At 37.6% G+C, this 20967-nt stretch overlaps 1 protein-coding gene across 2 annotated transcripts; it reads left to right on the top strand.

The window, feature by feature from the left end:
• Positions 1-2588: 2588 nt before the first annotated feature.
• Positions 2589-20800, top strand: LOC128021939 (transcription factor MafG). Of its 2 annotated transcripts, none has more exons than XM_052609040.1 (3): positions 2589-4463; positions 14106-14173; positions 15091-20800. In XM_052609040.1, the coding sequence occupies exons 1-3, from the start codon at positions 4334-4336 to the stop codon at positions 15550-15552; spliced, it is 660 nt and encodes a 219-aa protein (XP_052465000.1). In that variant the 5' UTR covers positions 2589-4333; the 3' UTR covers positions 15553-20800. The 2 variants fall into 2 exon arrangements, with proteins under 2 accessions (XP_052465000.1, XP_052465001.1); XM_052609041.1 differs by lacking the exon at positions 2589-4463 and adding an exon at positions 4862-5376.
• The last annotated feature ends 167 nt before the right edge of the window (positions 20801-20967 follow it).

Genomic DNA, 20967 nt, shown 5'->3' with positions numbered 1-20967 from the left:
GTTTATTAGATCCTGTACCCACTAAATTACTGAAAGAGCTGTTACCTGTAGCCGAAGAACCGCTTCTCAATATTATAAATATTAATATATTAACAGTGTCTGCTCAATTGAGCACCTTCCTGCATAAAAATGATCTGTATGAAGAATTTCAGTCAGGTTTCAGACCCCACCATAGCACAGAAACTGCACTTGTTAAAATTACAAATGACCTGCTCCTTGCGTCAGACCAAGGCTGCATCTCATTTCTAGTCTTACTTGATCTTAGTGCTGCGTTCGACACCATAGACCATGACATACTCATAGATCGATTACAAAACTATACAGGTATTCAAGGGCAGGCTCTAAGATGGTTTAGATCCTACCTGTCCGATCGCTACCATTTTGTTTATTTAAATGGGGAGTCATCTCATCAGTAAAATATGGAGTGCCACAAGGATCCGTCCTAGGTCCTCTGCTATTTTCAATATACATGTTGCCCCTTAGTAATATAATTAAAAAATACAAGATTAGTTTCCACTGTTATGCTGATGATACTCAGCTATATATCTCAACGAGACCAGATGAAACTTCTAAATTATCTAAAAATTTAAAAGATTTGATGACAAACAATTTTCTCAGAGAAAGACTGAGATATTAGAAATAAAAACAGTACACATCTCTTGGATTACAATATGCAACTAAATGAATGGCAGTAACTCTAAACACCTTAGAAACACCCTGGCAGTAACTCTAAACACCTTAGCAACACCCTGACAACAACTCTAAACACCTTAGAAACACCCTGGCAGTAACTCTAAACACCTTAGCAACACCCTGACAACAACTCTAAACACCTTAGAAACACCCTGGCAGTAACTCTAAACACCTTAGCAACACCCTGACAACAACTCTAAACACCTTAGAAACACCCTGGCAGTAACTCGAAACACCTTAGCAACACCCTGACAACAACTCTAAACACCTTAGAAACACCCTGGCAGTAACTCGAAACACCCTATTAAAAATCCTGTACTGAGACCCTGGCACCCATCCACAACACTTTAATATCAGTGGTGAGTTTTATGTAAGGTAAATTTATTTAGCATATTTTATACACAATAGTTTATATTCAAAGTGCTTTATGTAAGAAATGAGTTCAAATATAATTAAAAACACTTAAAAAGTGAATAATTATTGTACTGCGCAGACACTTCTTCAGCCACGCAGCTGTATTTGAGCGGTTGTTCTGGATGTGGTGCGTCGTGGTCCTGCAGCTCTGAGTCAGTCGGGCTGATGTGAGGAACGCTGGAGGCTCAGGCTATTTCTAGAGCTGCATCGTGTAGATGCTTCTCTGCTCCGCTGGCATGAAGATGAGTGTGTGTCACTCTGAAGACGCGTCAGGGTCACTTCTGAAGCCACTCTGACCTACGGGTCAAAGGTCATGCAGAGCAAACGCATGAAGATCTGCCTGAACAACACTGTAGAATCACCCTCTTTATGAACATCCTCTTCGTCTCTTTGTCATCATGTCAAAAGTACATTAAAGTGGAAGTGTCTGACCGGAGCAGACTCCAGATAGTCCAATACTTCCTTCAATTACAACACAGGCATTTTCATTTTTACAGCATTTCAGAGTTGATTTCTGTTCCTCCGTGTGTCTTCAGAACGATGTGTTGACGTCGGACAGCAGGATTAGTTCCAGAGCTGCTCTTGTGTTTGTGTTTCTGACGGCCGCTGTTTATTTGTGTCTGATTGGAAGTCAAGGAGGCGCTAAAGAGTTCCCTAATCCTCCTTTTATTCCTGAGGCTCTTCCTCTGTCGCTCTCAAACGCTGATAAGTCAAACGAATCTTACGCTCTTGTTATTCCTCTGGAAACACGCAGGACGCCGCTCATCATTTTCTGATGATATTCCACCAACACAATCAGCCGTTTTCACCAAGTTGCTTAAACTAGTTCCTTCAAAACAGCTTTTGCCCATTGATGAAACATTTTTTACTACTTCAGATTACTTTCTGAGTTTTTGCAGTTTTAACAGGTTAGTTCATCCAAAAGTAGTCTGTTCCTCGCGCTAAATTATCATGAGCATTAGAAACTACTTTCATGTTGCTTTCCTGTCCTTTTCAAGCCTGACAGCCCATTTGCTTTTGTTGTACAGAAAAAGTGCAGTTCAGATTAAATACAGGCTTAGTGTGTTTTTTTTCTTTGTGTAAAAACCCAAGAACATGTCGGTAATGTTCCTATGAGGTTATAAAAATATAATTTCTGACTCTACACGTAACGTTCAAAAATCATGTTTTTGAATGTTCAGGTAATGTTTAAACTTTTTTTCTTTTTTGGTTATGAAACGTTAAAGAAACATTAAATTGTATCATTTTCAAACGTTGGAATGTTCTCTTGTGACATTTAAAAGAAATAAGACTATTACAGCTAACAAAAATGTCCTAAGTATGTTTTGCTAATGTTCCCATTAAATTATAGAAACCTTATTCCTGAATGTTATCTGAGCATTCAAAGTGTACAGATTTTTAAATGTTAATTATTATTAAAAAAAATAAATTTTTTGGTTATGCAAACGTAAAAGAAACATTCCATTTTATCATTTTGCAAACAGTATCAAACTCTACATCTGAATGTTCTATTAACATTTTAAAAGAGTAATAATATTTAAAAAATATTAGCTGAATGTCTAATAAAAAGTTTTGCTTGTGTTCCCCTTTACGTTATAGAAACATTAATTCTGAATGTTCAAATTTTATAGATTTGTAAATGTTTTAATATGCGAACAATAAAGAAACAATCTGTTTCAAGCATTTTGAGAATGATACTTTTGATCGTTCTCTGAATATTCCGAAACAAGTAACATTCAAAAAATTCTAAAAAACTAATTCTGATTGTTAAAAATGGCATTTAAAAAAAAAAGCACTTTTATGTTTCTTTTCTGTCCTTTCTTAGCTGTTCTGCTTTTGTTATACAGAAAAGTGCAGCTCAGATGAAATACAGGTTTTTTTAAAACAACGTATTTTAAGAAAAGCATTAGATTTGATCTAATTGACATCTGGCTCAGAATCAGCACACATCTTAGCCGTCTCTCCCGAGCGCTGTCTGGAAGTGTCCATTAGATACCACAAATCCATCTTGATCTCGACTCAAAACCACCTTTGCTGCAGCAGATGTATTTCAGCTCTTTGTGTTGGAGCTTCCGCATCACTGAGATTCTCTGAAAAGAGCTGCTGGGAAGCAGTGTGAACAGAGAAGTGTGTGTTTGAACTGATATATTTTATCGTTGCGGTACAGCTGGTGGCTGTGGAGAGAAAGAGGAAGATGGGCTCTGGTTCTGACGGTTCGTCTAAACCGCAGTGAATCATCAGGTCAGCTTCCTCCTGTGGACCACAGCTCAAGTGTGAACAACCGATGCACTTCTGATGGAGCTCCATGTCCTGGACCAGTTTAGCCAGCTCACAAATACTCATATTTCCATTTGTTTTAAAGCACTGTATATTAATAGCCTTCCTGGTAGCACTCCTTCTGACAAGCATTCACATAATGTTTCTCATAACCTTGTACTCCAGTTATATCTGATCAAATGCACTCTAATGCATCATATGCATTATTCAATAGACGTGAATTGAATTGAGTGCTCTGATTTAGTGTTTCATGTTCTGATATTTAAGGCAAGACACTGGAGGTCCATTTATCTAATAATAGACATAAATTAAAAACGTTTATTTTTTTGTGTTACAGGTTTTCTGAAAAGTAGTGCAGCTTTGCAATTATTTGCATTAATTCCCAGAACATAAATTTTGAACATGGGAAAAAGCCAGATACATTTGTTATTTTGTTAAGGTTTTTATAGAGTGGATTTCTTTTTATCACTCCAAAAATCAGAAAATACTGTCAACAGACAGAAAATTAATACATTTTCACCATATATTTGTGTTTTTGATGTTTTCTTTCCACTAATCTGAAACAACACGATGTGAACAGACAATCAAAATCTAAAAACTTTTTGCCTGTAGTGATGATAAATAATTCTATTAAATGGATTACATTCACTTAGAATACTAATGCAGTTTTGTAACCATAGCAACAGCGAGTTTCCGATATTTGACAGTCTTCAGTTGCGCTTTGTCTTAGAAACAAAGATACTCACGTATATTTAAGTAACATTTTCAGTAGTACTTGTAAATATTGTGGGCTAAATTAATTAATTAATTTATTTATTTTTTTTGTCTTGTGTGTTATAATGCAGGCTACATGTGAGTTCTGAGCGAGGCACGCGCGTGTTCCTTTAAGAGTCGCGCTGGCGTTGCGTAGATCCTTCATGAATGAAACCACGTGACCAAAGCAAATCATATGACGTCTGGCTTCAGCGCGAGAGAAAGAGGATCAACACGGTCACAAATTCGCCGGCAACAGCGACAAACTCCCGCCGGATTCTCTTCGGTTCCACCCGACACAGTCTCCCGCTGCTCCGGAGGATTCGGTAAGCGCGTCGCTCTTCACGGTGCGTCGAACGCGCGGAAGCTGCGCTCGGCCGGACGCGAGTCGCTCAGTGTTTTGCTGAGTGTGCACGACAACGTGCGCGTGCGTGTGTGTCAGTTGGCTTTTTTTAGTGCATAACATGAGCTATTTACAAATACATTCAAAACATAAGGAATTAAAGCATTAAAAAACTGAAAATAACTTATTTATTTTTTATTTATTCTGGTTGCTTAATTCAAAACTCAAAATTATGTTTATTAAAATAATAAATAAACGTATATCAGCGTTTTTTTTTTTTGTTAAATTTTTTTTTACACCACTATGCATCAGTTTTGGTTTAATTGAGTGGATGTTAGCTTTACTATTTGAATATTTCTACTTAGTTAACTGCCTGTATATTCAACTAGCTATACTAGCAATAATAACGAAGTTGTGTTAATACATTACACTAATCTATATATTGTTCACTATAAGTATGCGTTCATATGCTCATATGAGCGCGCGTTTCGGCTGTCTCGCGACGCGACGTGCGCTGGACGCGCGTTTTAAAGGGCTCGCTGTGCTGAATCATCACGATCGGGTCATTCCGCTCAGAACCCCGACACACACACACAGAGCCGTGATGACAGCGAGCAGACAAAGGGCTCATCGATACACACTCACACACCCCGATCCGTGATTGTTCACCGGTTCTGATCGGCTCTCTTCGGCTCCGATCGTCGCTTTCGGTTTGAAACGTTTGCAGAAACCTGCGGGATTCGGCTCGTGTTATATTTAGAGAGCGAGAGCGCGTGTGTGTGTATGAGTGTGTGTGTCTCCTCTAGTCAAGCAGAGGTTACACAGCAACACAAGCGCGGATCTGTGAGGAACCGAACCTGCTGCTTCATCAGAACCGTCTCCGCTGGACACCGGAGGTGCGTTACTCTACTCGCTTGAGTCTGTTTAACACCTCGAGTAAACTGTACCATGGTACGGTGATGGTGTCAGGTGCTACTTTTGGAATACCGTGGTATTGTGTGATGGTATTTACTTGCCATCATCTGTTTGGCCATCTGTCTCGTTCCGAATCCCTCCAACGTGCTCCCTAGATAGGTAACGCACTAGGGTTTGAGTCAATAATACACATTTTTGCTATAGAAAGAACAACTATAGTTGATGTAACTTGATAGAAATATGCTTGACAGAATATTGTGTTTGTGTTCACGTATTTGTGTGTGTTGTAAGTAGTTGTTGTGTATCGCTTGGACAGTTGACAGTTGACGGACGGTTGGAATCCGTTCCCGCGCGCGCGCTCCGAATCACCTAATCGGCGCTATTTCAAACCGCACGAATCATCACATCAGCGGCTTTTAAGGCGGATGCTGATTCATCAATCGCTGATATCTGCTTGACGTGAGCCCGTGCACCGGGGCGTCATGGCAACACGGCACACCGGAGCGCGCGGAACCGGGCAGCTTTCGAGGCACGGAGAGCGTCCTTCAGACGGATGGCTTTGTTACACAGACACGAATAACAGCGATATGATAGAATATATGATATATACATATAGAGTTCTGTGCTCGCGTGTTTACTACTCACGGTTTGTTCGTGTGGAAATGTTTATTGCTGTGGTGAAGATAGTGTGTGAGATGCTGACACGATGGTATTTCTGGGCTTCTTCAGCATTTTTATCATGTCAACATTTTAACTTGATTTATCATTTAAGTTCATTTTACATGTTAAACTAATTTTTCACGGAAGATATTTTTTTTCTCATAATATCATATTTTTCTACATTTTAACTTGTTTGTTTCTTTATATATCATATTTTGTTACATTTTGACCCGCTTTTTTCATGGAATGTTAACTTTTTACATCATATTTTTCTATAAACCTGATTATTCATGTTTGATTGTTTGTTTTTGTTTTATCAGAATGGTGGAAGATAGTTTTTTTTTATTTATGTCGTTATATAATACCTTGCTACATTTTAACCTGACAGTCCATGAAAGATAAACATTTTTGGTTTTGATAATTGTTTTCATATCATTATCTTGCTACATTTTAACCATTTTATTTTCATATCATATTTTCCTAAATTTCAACCTGATTTTCCATTAAAGATAAACGTTTTTTTTATTATATATATATATATATAAACAATATCTTGCTACATTTTAACCAATTGTTTTCATGGATGTTTTTCATGTTTTGAGAAAAGCTGTAGTAGCTGGCACAGTACTTAATTAGAAACAAACAATAATATTGTGAAGTAGAAACATGATTATCATATTCATCTACCACAGTGCTTCTCCTAGTGACATCTGTGTGTCCATGTAAATCCAGTCAGACCCTGTTAAGAGCCTGTTTACATCATTAACCGTAAATCTCCCGGTTAATAACCGTTCCAGCTGTTATTGTGATGTTTGTGCGGTTGAGTCTGAAGCAGTGTGATCTGATCAGGACTGAACATGGCTCGGTCTGCTCTGAAACCAGCTCAGGAGAGAAATCTGCTGATGTGGAGAGCGAACGAGAGCGGGATTGAAGATGTGGTGAGCGGGAGAGTGTTTAGTCTGTAAGGCGCTGGTGAGGATGAGGATGAGGATGAGGATGGTGCTGGAGGTGAAGGTGTAGAGAGTGGTCTGAAACGGTGTGATGATGAACGAGAGAAGGCTGAATGCTGCTCTTGCAGGTTTTTAAAATGCGAGACTTGCATCACCAAAAGAAATGCGATCGTTTGCATTTACAGTAAGTGTTTTGCAACAGATTGCAGTTTCTGTTCTTCCTCTTTTTTTTTTTTTTTTTTTACTAACAGGTAGTTTTTCTCCTTTTTTTTTCTTTCTTCCCTCAGCAGAATGTTCTTCCTCTTATTCAGAGCGATCCGGCTGCAGTGTGTGTGTGTGTGTGTGTGTATTCGAGGGAAATGTTGATGTAAACCTGGTGTGTGTCTGTTTGATCACAGTTTCTCTGAACACATGATCTGTTACTGACTCCATCACTTCTAGTCTGAAGAGCACTACAGTACAGTAAAGGGTTAATTAGGATGTGAAAAGCACTTAACAAACAAGCTTTTTACATTTTTCATTTATGGTGCAAGTATGGTGTATACTATTTTTTATAAATAATCTTTTACAATTTCTATAATTATTATATCTATCAGTAAATTGTAAAAAAAAAAAATCTTTTTTTAATTATATATTAAAAAAATTATTTATATGTATTTATTAAATAGTTGTAATCATTTATTCATATATATATATATATATATATATATATATATATATATAATATAATATAATAATGTATTTGTTGGGCTGAATTTGGTTCTGTGTTCTTGAGAGGTTTTGTGATTCATGTGTCTGAACAGGAAGTCACTTACATCTGTTCTGAATTTGTCCTATTTTGTCCGAACATCCTTAATTTATCAGAGATGGATATTTTTAACAGGAAGTTGTCAGTGTGAGTGATGAGTGTGTGTGTGTGTGTGTGTGTGTGTGCGGAGGACAGGTGTCCTTCAGAAAGTCTCTCTCTCTCTCTCTCTCTCTCTCACCGTTCCTCTGTTTAATAAGTGTCTCTCGCTCAAGCTTATGAGGACAAATGAATGTTCTTCAGTATTCAGTGCTGGAGATGAGCCTGAGATTTATTACCTTCTGTGAGCTCTCACCACACCAGACACACACACACACACACACACACACACACACACACACACGCATACTCAGAGCAGCAACAGTTTGATGTTTGTGTTTGCATTATGAAATCTCACACATTAGCCTTGAGGTGTGTGTGTGTGTGTGCAGATCTGGGTGGAGGGTTGATGAAACTCCAGGAAAGACATTGAGCGTGTGTGTGTGTGTGTGTGTGGCAGGTGCTGTAGAGTAAACACACACACATGCTGATCATTAACTGCATGCGTGTGTGTGTTCATCTTAATGTGTGTGTGTGTGTGTGTGTGTGTGTGTGTGTAATAGCGGCGATCAGACAGAACACAGATGAAGGTTGTTTGAGGTCAGTGTGTGTGAATCTACGAGCTCCACACAGAAAACAGTTTCAGAGTTAATGTAAAAAGAGGAGTGTGTGTGTGTGTGTGTCTGTGGATCAATGGAGTCTATTTTTTTCGTGGCCTCTTTGAGCAATGATGAAATCTGCTGTAAGATACAGCTCAAGTATAGTAACACAGCGCTTCAGAAGAAAGTGTGTGTGTGTGTGTGTGTGAGCGTGTGTGTGTGTCAGTGTTTGGTCTCTCAGATGCAGTGTGGATGTTTAATTTCTCTGTCATTACAGATTTAGCAGGTATAGTTTAGGAAGGTAATCATCAGAAGGAAAGTTTTCTCAGAAGTGTGTGTGTGTGTGTGTGTGTAGTATGATATTCTCGCTGTCTCTCACTGTTTCCAGCGGTTGATGGCGTCTCGCTCTGCCTGGAGTTACACGCAGGACGATGTCTTCCAGTTGCATCATCCGGCTGCGCTTTGCTGCAGTTTTTACCGCAGTGTTGAAGTGTTGCTCGCTCTTGCAATCTCCACACGCCCCAAACCAGCCTCGAATGAGTGCAACCCAGACACTAGAGAGGAGTTTGGGCAGGTGTGGTGCTTCTGTGTTCGGATGAAGCGCTCGTGAGGGAGGGCACAGGGCTGTGTGAGACCCCGAGTGTCCCAAATGTGAAAAACATCCAGAACCGTGCCATTTCTTTATTATTTTTATTATATAAAACACAATACAAAAAACAACATTTTACATTTGTGATAACAATACTTTAACTAAACCAGATCCTCCTTAATGCCTTTTATGCCAATGTTTAAAAATGTTAAATATAATACGAATAAATATTATAATGTAACATTACTAAATAATATAATAATATCGTAATTAATAATTAGTAAAATGTATTTAACAATATATTTTGAGTTTTTCATAAAATGCGATATACACATTAACAAAATATGACATCCAGTATTTTGGAATAATAATATTTCAAGGGCTCTCAACTTATTGTGAATATCCTCGTCTATGTTTGACTTAAAAATATTATTAATAAATAAATAATATTTATAAATAATCAATAACAACATTAATAAATAATAAAATAATAATTAATAAAATCTAAAAAAAAATTATATATATTAATATATAATATAATTATATATTAATATATATATATATATATATATATATATATATATATATATTAATATATAAGCTCTATACTATAATTATATAATAATATATAATATAATTTATTCACACACATATGAATATATATCTTTTTTTTCCCACAAAATACAAGTCACAGATCGACAAAAAAACAGCTACAAAAATTTATTTAAAACAACAATATTTCTAAGTAATCAATCTCAGAAACTACAATATCCCACTGTAAAAAACATTAAATAAAAATAAATCCCCATACAGAATAATAAGTTTTTAATATAATTTAGTCCATTTTTATTAATAAAGGAGACCATCTAGTTACATCTTGTTCTCATTGAAGAATATTTGAATCTAATCAGGAAAGCATCGGTCGTAGCTGGCGTTGTGTTCGATTACAGACGTGTGTTTTCTCTGATTGGATTGGTTCTCAGTCGTTGTGTGGGATGAGTGTGTGTGTTTGTGTATGTGTGTGTGTGCTGACCTGTGACAGAGCAGGGACATCAGATTAACCCTCGAGTCTCTGCTGACTGTGAGAAACAGGCCGTGTTTCCTGACGGAGCAGTTTTTCTGCTGCGGAGAGGAGATCTCTCTCACACACTACCTGAGACGCTCTCTCTCTCTCTCTCTCTCTCTCTCTCTCTCTCTGTCTCTCTCTCTCTCTCTCTCTCTCTCTCTGTCTCTCTCTCTCTCTCCCTCTCTCTGTCTCTCTCTCTCTCTCTCTCTCTCTCTCTCCCTCTCTCTCTCTCTCTCTCTCTCTCTCTCTCTCTCTCTCTCTCTCTCTCTCTCTCTCTCTCTCTCTCTCGTCTAATTCCATCCTCTCGTAGAGTTTCGCGGCTCTGATGTTTGTGTCTGGAGCAGATGAGATGTCTTCAGTAAGGAGATCCCGACACAGTTTTGGTTTTTGTCAGATTGTTCTTCTGTAGTGTTCTTGTGCTGCTGCTAGTCAGATTTATTTTCAGTTTTAACACACTTCTAAAGGGTTAAATGGTGTAAAATTGCAGGGTTGTCATTTTTCTATCTGATGTGTGTGGAGAATTTAACAGTATTTTATTTTTTGACATTTCTTTTTTCTGTTCAACTTTGTGTATGACGTTGACTGATAACTTACTTTTATTATTATTATTATTATTATTTAACTTTGTATTTATTGACTTTTTCACAAAATACAAATAATACACTAACAAAACTACATCTAAAACAACAACATTAATTTAGAATATCAATATTGATATGAATTAATAAAAACAGCTCTGAAACTACAGTGTCCAGTTTTATATATTGAAACACACCTGTCAAAAAATCCCCCAACACAGAAAAAGCACTTAGAAATTGGTTGTAAATTTCACAAATAGGGTAAAAAAATTATTTCAAAGAGATAAAAAGTAACACATGAAATTAAGGATGAGACTGAAATATAGGATATTCATAAACATTCTCGAATAATCTTTGTTTATAATGATGTTCCTTCTGCTGCTGCGAGTGTGTGTGTGTTTGGGTATGAGAGAGAGAGAATGTGTGTGTGTGTGTGTGAGGGTGTGTGTGTGTGTGTGTGTGTGTGTGTGTGTGTGTGTGTGTGTGTGTGTGTGTGTGTGTGAGTGAGTGTGTGTGTGTGTGAGTGAGTGTGTGTGTGAGTGTGTGTGTGTGTGTGTGTGCGCGCGCAGTAACTCCTCGAGACGTCTTCTGAGTTGCTCAACAGTGTTTACGCAGGATTAACACGCTCCTCAAACTGAGTTCAGTTCTTTTCCTCCTTCGCTCGAGCAGCGTGTGTCCTCTCGTCTCGTCTCAGATGAATATTAAACTGAGTCTGTGTGTCATTATATTAACCTGACCAGCAGACGCCCTTCACACACACACACACACACACACACACACACACCGGGGACGGGTCAGGATGGTTAACTTGTCACTTAGTCAGGTCAGCACAGAGTTTATTTTTAGCCTAATTAGTTGAATAATGAAACCTAAGTATACAGGGCTTCAGTCGAGACAAACCACTGACTAGGAGATTTAACTGTTTTGCATTTACACACTGCACTGGGCTTCTGATGCAGTTTTATCTTTGCGTGCTGTGAAGTTCACATGTGATTCAAGATCAGATGCAGCATCACGCTTGCCGTATCCCATGATGCCGCTGACGGACAATGACCACCCTTCATCACACCGCACACCACCAAATGCCTCAATGAGAGCCATTGTAGACGTGTGTGTGTGTGTGTGTGTGTGTGCGCGTGTGTGATGTCATCAGGGGTTCTCTTCTGCCATCGTCCTCCTCTTTCATTCTCCATCATGTTTTGATGATGAGTTTTCTGATTATGAATCATGTATGAAAACACATGATTACAAACGAGTGAATTAGTGCTGCACAATATAACAAATATTAACTAGATGTTGAAGTTTGTTGACAAATTTTCATGTTGGCTTGAGAAAGCCTAGTCTGAAAGCTTAGTTTACCAAAAAGGTTTTGAGTTTGAAATAGTTTTTAGTCTTTAAAACGTATCATCTCCAGCCACCCTCACCTGTTGAGAGCTACAGGGCCGTGTTTTCTACCTTCCTCTCATGGAACAATCAGCTGGACAATAACCAATCTGGATTTAAAAGTGACCATTCAACTGAAAGCACCTTGATGTCAGTCACTGAAGTGCTATGGAGTGCAAGAGCTGAGTCTAAATCTTCCGTTCTCATTCTGCTAGAGCTATCTGCTGCATTCGACATGGTTTATCATCAAATCCCTCTGTCCATCCTCTCATTTCTGGACATCACCAGAACTGCACCTCACTGGTTTGAGTCTTACCTCACAGGTGGATCATTCAGGGTGGCTTGAGGAGAAGTAGTATCTGAAACACATCAACTGGTCACTGGGGTTCCCCAGGGATCTGTTCTTGGACCCCTCCTCTTCTCTATATACTCTACTTCATTATGACCCGTCATTCAGACACATGGTTTCTCCTACCATTACTGATGATGACATCGCTGTACCATCACAGAGAGAGAGAGGCACAATCTTTCTTTCCGGGTTTGCTGTTGGTGAAACTCCATCTGGACTGCCAAATCCCTCTCAATCTTCAAGAAACGACTGAAAACTCATCTCTTCTATGAGCATCTAACTGTCTCCAATAATAATAATAATAGTAAATTCTATGCCTTCGCTTTTTCTGTTCTTTTGTAATCCACTTTTTGGTATTTTGAACGATTACTGAATCCTTATATAACAGGCACTTCTCATGTTTATAGCATTCTTATGATACATTCCTCAACTGATCGCTTTGGATGAAAATGTCTGCCAAATGAATAAATGTAAATGTAAAAATGACATATAAACCAAATATTTGTCAATTAAATGTATTGTCTGAATTTTCTTTGGCACATTACTGAATTCCTAATACGTTAACAAATTTATTAAATCTGTGCTCCATGTAAAATTATTAATTCATCCATTCATTCACTTTCTTTTTTCTCTTCACGAAATGTTTTCCTATTTAAATTTTTACTGGATTCTATTTTAATTCTATTTTAATCATTAAAAAAACACATTGAATCAATTAAATTCATAAAACATAATTTATTTATTCTTTTTAATTAAATTTACTTAATTGTATTTCTAGATGGTTGCTATGCAGTTGCAGGGGGTTTTAACAGTTGCTAGGGTTTTTACTGAAGAATATATAAAGTAGGTGCATACATGAAAATGATTTAAAAAAAAAAAAATCGATTTTTTAATTTATTTTAAACTAGATTGTATTAAAAATTTTGAATCTAATTAGCTACAAATACATTTATACATAAACATTGAGATAATATCATTTAATCAATTGTACGTTGCCTTTAAACAATTTAAATCGATTTGGCTACAATGCCGAACCCTATTAAGTCAAGTATTGAGATATACATTGAACATCATTAAATCTTTCTGAAATTAATTTTTTTTAAAGCTGTCTCGCCTTAAATATCTGTAATCCATTTTATGCGACATTTGCTAAACTCTGATGTCGTTCGTGTGAATTGGTTTGATTGAGCTGCTGATTGTCGTTCATTGAGGCTCGGGTATTTTGAGGGAATCCCGCTTTCTTCTCCAATCGACGGATCGCTGTCATCTCAGCCTTCATCGGGCTGGTAATCCCCTGGACCACGTCCCAAGCCACACTTCCTTATCAGTGCTTCTCCTTCCTCTTATTGGCTCTTCAGCAGCCTATCAGCTTGCAGCGAGGCTCAGATGCGGAGAAGGTGCTGTAGAACATTAAACTCCCAACCGCCACGACCACAGAGGAAGTCTGAAACAGGAAGTCGTGGGTTCAAAGTTGTCACTTTCACTAGTCCAGTTTTTTCTTTTCAGAATAAGGTGGCTGGTTCATTTTACACGTGGCAGGAGATATCAAAACCCTTTTGCTTTCACTTGCTGTTTCTCATCCTTGAGCTCACATAAAGCTCTGTTACATGATTAATTGAGTTTCTCCCTGATCGGACGCCACATGTTCTAGATTCCCAGTGTCCCACAGTCTAATACGTCTTTGTTTTGTAGATCTGCGTGGCTTGGCAGCGGTTCCTCGTGGCATGACGACCACTAACAAAGGAAACAAGGCCTTGAAGGTGAGCGCAGTCTGTCTTTAAAGGGGTAATGAATGAAAATGGCTTTATTTCTTATGCAGAACACCAAAAAATTATATTCTGAAGAATGTTGGTAGCCAATCACATTAGAATCACATTGAATTTCAATATATGGATAAAGAATACAATGCACACTTTCATCAAAGAGTCAATTAAATAGTTTTCATTCCCACTGACTTCCATTCCATATAATGGAGGGGAACAAAATAAAAAAACTGTTCAGTTACCAACATTCTTCAAAATATTTAGAAGACATTTTAAAAAAACATAAAAGATGATGTTTTGAACAGTGTTGACAACAGGAAAGTTCTGACTCGCATTGACGTCCATTATATGGACAACAAATACAATAGAAGTCAATGGGAACCAAAACTTTTTGGTCAGATGATGACACAAGGGAGAGTAAATAATGACAGAATTATTATTTTTGGGCGGACTACTTTCGTTTACTCACCATGTTGTTCCAAACTGGTTTAATGTTATTTTAAAGAATGTTGGTAACCAAACCATTTTGGTTCCTATAGACTTTTCTAGATTTTTTTGTATGTTTAGAAGAACATAAAAGAAGACATTTTGAAGACTGTTTGTAACTGAATGGTTTTGGCTCCCGTTGACTTCCATTATATGGACGAAAAATGCAATGGAAGTCAATGAGGGTGAGGAAACAATGACAAAATTTACATTTTTGGTTGAACTACTTTCATGTTATTAGTGATTGCTTTTAGTCACTGTTGTGTCTTCCCAAACCTGTGTGATGATATTTTGAAGAATGTTGGTAACCCAAGAGTTGATGGTCCCCATTGACCTCCATTGTATTTTTTGTCCATATAATGGAAGCCAATGGGAACCGAAACCACTTCAAATCATTCCCCCTCCGTATCTCTTTCCTGGACTCTCAGGTGAAGAGGGAGCCCGGTGAGAACGGGACGAGCCTGACGGACGATGAGCTGGTGTCCATGTCGGTCCGCGAGCTCAACCAGCACCTGCGCGGCCTGACCAAAGAAGAGATCCTTCAGCTGAAGCAGCGCCGGCGGACACTGAAGAACCGGGGCTACGCCGCCAGCTGCCGCGTCAAGCGTGTCACGCAGAAGGAGGAGCTTGAGAAGCAGAAGGCGGAGCTTCAGCAGGAAGTGGAGAAGCTGGCTTCAGAGAACGCCAGCATGAAAGTAGAGCTGGACGCGCTGCGCTCCAAATACGAGGCTCTGCAGAGCTTCGCCAGAACTGTGGCCCGAGGGCCCGTGGCCCCGGTTTGTAACCCCCGCGGGCCCTTGTCCTCCGTCATCGGGCCCCTCATTCCCGGGAAGGTTGGAGCCACCAGTGTTATCACGATAGTCAAATCGAAAACCGATGTGAGGTCTTAGTAGCGCACAGAGAGCAAGGGTTGGTCAGTGCATGAGGGTTTAGGTGCGGGACGCTCGTTTCACAGCAGACTGATGGAAACTCTTCGGTACTCTGTAATGTGGGCTTCTTCTGGGTTACGAAAGAAGGAAAGCACATCTAGGACGGTCAATCCACTTGGGCTTCCAAAAAGATCTCCAAATTCCGAATCGAAAACCATGCAGCCAAATTTTCCTGGTGGATGTGTGTTGTATTGCTGTGAGATTTGTAATTTTGTACAAATATTGGCGACTTTGTATCGTGCGTTTCACACGGGGTCCAAGTGTTTCCTTTGTCATTGTAATATTGTACTTTTTATACAGTGTTTGTGTTGATTTCCTCTTCGTATGTGCTGTTATGCGCCATTTTTCCGTCCTTTTGGTTTTACGGACTGCAGGCACAAAACACTTTAAACCGTTCGGACTTCCAAACTCTTCCGCCGTCTGAAGGAAAAGCTTTCTGAGGTAGGAGAGTATCAGCCAATGAGAAGCTCCCTTTACCTGAGCCTCATTATGCACTGACCAATCGCTGACGGGCAGGAGGAGAGGAGGCGGAGTCAAATCAGCTGATGTTGTTCATATGGTAGCTATCAGAATATCTGTCACCAGTTTATGTGCTCCAGTCGTCCCGTTCAGGACAGGAGATCGTTTTATTGGCAACGCAGTAACAGGTTTATGTTATGTGATGTATTATGTTATTTCACGCTGAAGTTGATCATGTCTGTCGTTATCTGTAAATCCAGAGAGATTTATCTTTTTGTGTTCTGTGCCAAACTAAAAACAAGAGGAAAACCCCAAGTTTCTGTCTTTGAGGGACGGACTGTTGGGTGACATAAACTGGTGAATCCCACAAGCTTTGCCATAACTTTGTTGCTGTGACATTGCGTAACGTATTCTACGAATCTTTGTCTATATGGTGGAGTCTTGAATTTTATATACATACATATATATATATATAAAAAAAATGACAGAGTACCTTGCATTATTTATAAAACATTTAAAAAAGAAATATAAAGTTGTTTGATAGCTCTCTTTTTTGCAATTGTACCAAAAGTGGCTTAACTATTGAAGTCAATAGCTTTTTCTAGTGGCTAGGCGCGTCAAACTGTGGACTAGCGCGTGTGGTGTGATTTGTACTGGTGAGGTGGCGATGTGTTGTTTACGACGTGGATGTGATGCTCTTATCTTCTGATTTCAGTCGAATGCGTGCGATGAGCGCCGCTTACCCAGAATCCCCTCTGAGCGTTTGTGTGCTCCATGTTTAAGTGGACGGGACACGACGGGATTTCTGGGACGCGCCACATCGCCTGTGTTTGAGCCCTTTTATGTGACGTGTGATTTTTATATATTTTTGGTGTAAAATGTTTCTATGGTATATTATATTTGTAGGTGTTTTTTTCTTCTTTTTTCGGGTTGTTTTCTTTAAATGCCAGGGAAGTGCTGGTTTAAACCAGCTCTTCACGCTGCGACGCCGCTCAAAATATTACTTTTCTCAACTTTTAAAACTAAGAAAGAGCTGTCCAAAAGGTTTCAGGACACTATCTGCATTTTTCTTTTTTTTTGGACAAATTGTTTCTCCAATAAGACGAGAAGTAAAACTCAGAGCTGTTGTAATGCTGCGTTCACGCTTCTTCGTAATTACTGTAATTATTAGACTGTAATTATGTTAAAGTTCTGTTCATTCTCGGACTCTGACATTTTTTTTATTACAATGCACATAACGCTTAATAATATGCAGTTCCTCGCACACCCGATAAATCGGCAATTTCTGTAGTTAAATTACAATATTTACTAGAAAAGTCATGTTTGCATGGTTATAGAAATTTTAATGAGCAATTTCAGTGCATAATAAGAAATCAATATGCATCCAATTGGGAGGAAAAAATTTATTAAAAAAGGTTTACAAAAATTCACATTCACAAAAAAAATAATAATTTACATTAAAATATGTTTACAAAAATTCACTTTCACAAAAACTAAAAATAAATAATTGTAATTTATAAAACATTTACAAAATTTACCGTCACAAAAAATACAAATTATTTAAATTGATTTTTTTTTAAATCACATTCACAAACAGTGAAGTATGTAATTTTTTTTTTTAAGTAAAAAGAGAAATTCGCGTTCACAAAAAGTGCAAATAAATTATTTAAATTAAAAAATGTTTTCAAAAGTTTACATTCACAAAAAATGTAAATATAAAATTGAAATGATGTGCTCACACTTTTGCATGTTTGAAAGAAAGATTATTGACAAAAATGTTGCTCATTAAATTTTCTATAAATCTGCAAACTTAAATTATAATACATGTAATGCTAAAATGAATCCGTGTGTTGCTTTTTTATTGATAGGGTTGCAAAGGGGTGGAAAATATTTGGTAGATTTTCTGAAACATCCCAGACACTTTCCAACAATTCTGGACAGTTTCTGGAAATGTTCTGCTCTTTTGCAATCTTCATCAGTATATTGATTTAGCTCTATATGCTCTCAGAAAATACTGAAGCGTTTATAAAAGGCATCGTAAGTGCACCTCAAGTGTTTTTAGAATTTAAATGCATTGCAGAAGCTCAGATTTCTCCTGTTTTTACATGAGGTCACAAAATCTTTTATAAAGATGTGAGGGTTAATGTTACTCAGAAGCTGATATTTGCAGTAATTGCGAGCATTAACGCTCTGATAAATGATTTATTGCAACACAAGATTCTTTCTCGTGAAGTCCAATCTGAACATGATTTTAAATTCCCATCAATGATTTTTCTCCAGTGATTCCCCCCCGATCTGATCCTCACCGATCTGGCATTTTAAGAACGGATTCGTCGTAGCTGTATTTGTACGACTGGGTTTTTTATTCTCGATGTAAATCAACAGAAATATCTTCCTCTGACTGGCTAATCTGTGAAATCGTTTCGTAACCAAGTCTTCGGCATTGCTTTCGTAACCAATGGTAGCGTTTGACGGTTTTGTGGTGTTTCTGTAAGCGATGTATCGAACGGTTTTGAAGACTAAACGTATTCTATCTTCCTCACAAACGATGATGATGTGATTGTCGTTGACGTGTGGCTGTCAGGAAGCACTGCTGCCCAAATAAGGACTCCTGATCTCCTTCACGTTTGTTGTCGTTATGGTCGTCGTGGTGACTCGGTGTTAAAAGTGAACTATATGCAAATCAGTTGGCGGTAGGGAGGGGTCACGACCTCTCGGTAGGAATCTAGTTTTCTGTCCTTGAAGTTGTCGTCTGTAAATAATCGCAGCGATTGATGATGAGCACTAGATTTGCTCTGAAAATCTCGGAGCGTTTAGTTTCGTTTGAATCTCTGTCCCACGAGGCCCAGCAAACGCTTCTCAACACTGAAGAAAATCATTCTCTCTTTCTGTACAAACACACATTAACAATTATCTGCCTCTGGAGTCAGAACAATTTACTTAATTCACTGGAAAAACAACATATTTTTTATTGTTTTAAAAATAAAAACACTTAAGTTTGATCTTTTTTTTCTTCTTCTTCTACTTCAGAAAATAAGATATAAAATCTAAATGCAGTTTATTCTTAAAATAAGAAAAAATAAGCATTAATTCACTTAATTTTATGCATTTTTCTGAAAAAAAGACAGAAAAACCTCTTAAACAAAAAAAGTTTGTTTAATGCAAGTACAGATGTGTGTCAACAGGGTGAGAAAAATAGACAGACTTAAAAAACAAAACCAGAAAGTATTTTTTTTACCCAATTGGCAGATATATTTATTGTTTTATGCATAAACTTACTTAATTTTGATGCATTTTCCAGAAAATATGGATCCAAATATTGAGTTTATGCTTAAAACCAGAAAAAAAAGGGGCAGGCTCACTTAATATTTTTTTTATAAGACTTAAAATCATAAGAGAGTTAATGTTTAAAACAAGACAAAAATCAGCCAATGGGGTCAGAAAAATGAATTTGTTTTCCTCATGAATTAAGCAGATTTTATTATTATTATTATTTATTTTTTAAGCGTTAACTCACTTAATTTTGAAAGCATTTTTCCGAAAACAGGGCTTAAAATCTTTAAATGAATTTAGGATTAAAACAAGAACAAATATCTGCCAACGACTCAAAAAAATCATACTGAATCAAAAAAATATATATATTTTCATCAGCAGATTTCTCTTCATTCATGCTTAAAAACAAGTAAAAAATGTCTTTTGTTTTTCCTTTCAATAAAGTAGATTTTTCAGTAAATATTTATTCTTGTTTTAATCATAAACTCACCTAATTTTTAATAACTCACCTTTTTTGCCTCTGAAATAAATGCATGTTGATCTTAGCAATCTTTAGACATTTGCACTGGAAAACAAGCCAAAAATACAGAGAAACAGCATTTTTTGCAGACACACACACACACACACACGTCTGGATCTCTTTAAAGTCACTCTGATCTGCTAATAGTTCTTGGTCATTAATGCAGGTGTTTGTGGTGATTGATGGAGGTCAGCGGAGCGGTCATCTGTTGCCGGGCGGAGCCTTTGAATCCTTGGCTTTGTCCTACTTCTCTCACAAACTCTCCCAGATTATCTTGTGTTTTATTGGTTCTTGTGACGGCCGATGTGTTTCTGCTCGTTCTCTCTCAGGCCTCGTGGGACACACATGAAGACGTTTCATTTCAGGTAGAAGAGAAACAAGCCCGAGTGTATGATCTTCTTCAGGTGATTTAAGCTGTTCGCTGGTAAAGGTTTCAGTCATTATCTCTTCATCTGCTGCTAAACCCATGGGTCTTGTGACTTTAGCAGGACTCTGATCAATAAAACGAGGAAAGAGCACGGTTAAAAGTTCTCTGAACCGGAAATAACATGATTTTAGACGCACTTCAGCTCCTTAATATTCTTCAGTCTAGCTTTTTTCCCCACTCAAAGAGCTCTTGGTCAGAAATGTCACGCTATAAATTGCTGTCGATTTTTTTGTCTAAAAAAAAGAAAATGATTTCTTCTGTTGTTTTTCTATATGGGGTGTATTAATATCATAGTTCTTCGTATGGGAAATATAGATGCCGTGAAAGTCCATTTAATTGTAAGTATTTATCAACTAAGTTATTGTACTTTTGCAATTTGTAGATAAGTAAAATAATGTATTGGTATATAACGATGAACTTAACTGTATCAGTCTGGGGCGTCTTTAATTTATTGATGTATATACTGTATGTTTGTTGATATACAGCTTACTTTATTTTGTATATGACTAATAAATACATTTAGAAAAGAGGCTGGTTTGAAGGGTTTTTGTGTCTGACGCAGTGTGGCATTAATGACCTCGTTTAACATGCTTAAGAGATATTCCTGCCTTTTTTTAGGTGTGCTTTGAATAGCATTGCCACATTTTATTTATTTATTATTTTTTAATTTTTTCATGAGCGAGAGACGGAGAGAAAG

This window comes from Carassius gibelio, chromosome A11, assembly GCF_023724105.1.
Source record: "Carassius gibelio isolate Cgi1373 ecotype wild population from Czech Republic chromosome A11, carGib1.2-hapl.c, whole genome shotgun sequence".
NCBI lineage: Eukaryota > Metazoa > Chordata > Actinopteri > Cypriniformes > Cyprinidae > Carassius > Carassius gibelio.
The sequence above is the reverse complement of the archived record's forward strand: the minus strand, read 5'-3'. Positions and strand labels throughout refer to the sequence as shown.

Coding starts and splice junctions, on each gene's coding strand:
- LOC128021939 (XM_052609040.1), top strand. CDS start 4,334: ATGACGTCTGGCTTCAGCGCGAGAGAAAGAGGATCAACACGGTCACAA. Junction 4,464..14,105: donor CCGCTGCTCCGGAGGATTCG/GTAAGCGCGTCG, acceptor TTTGTTTTGTAG/ATCTGCGTGGCTTGGCAGCG. Junction 14,174..15,090: donor AAGGAAACAAGGCCTTGAAG/GTGAGCGCAGTC, acceptor CTGGACTCTCAG/GTGAAGAGGGAGCCCGGTGA.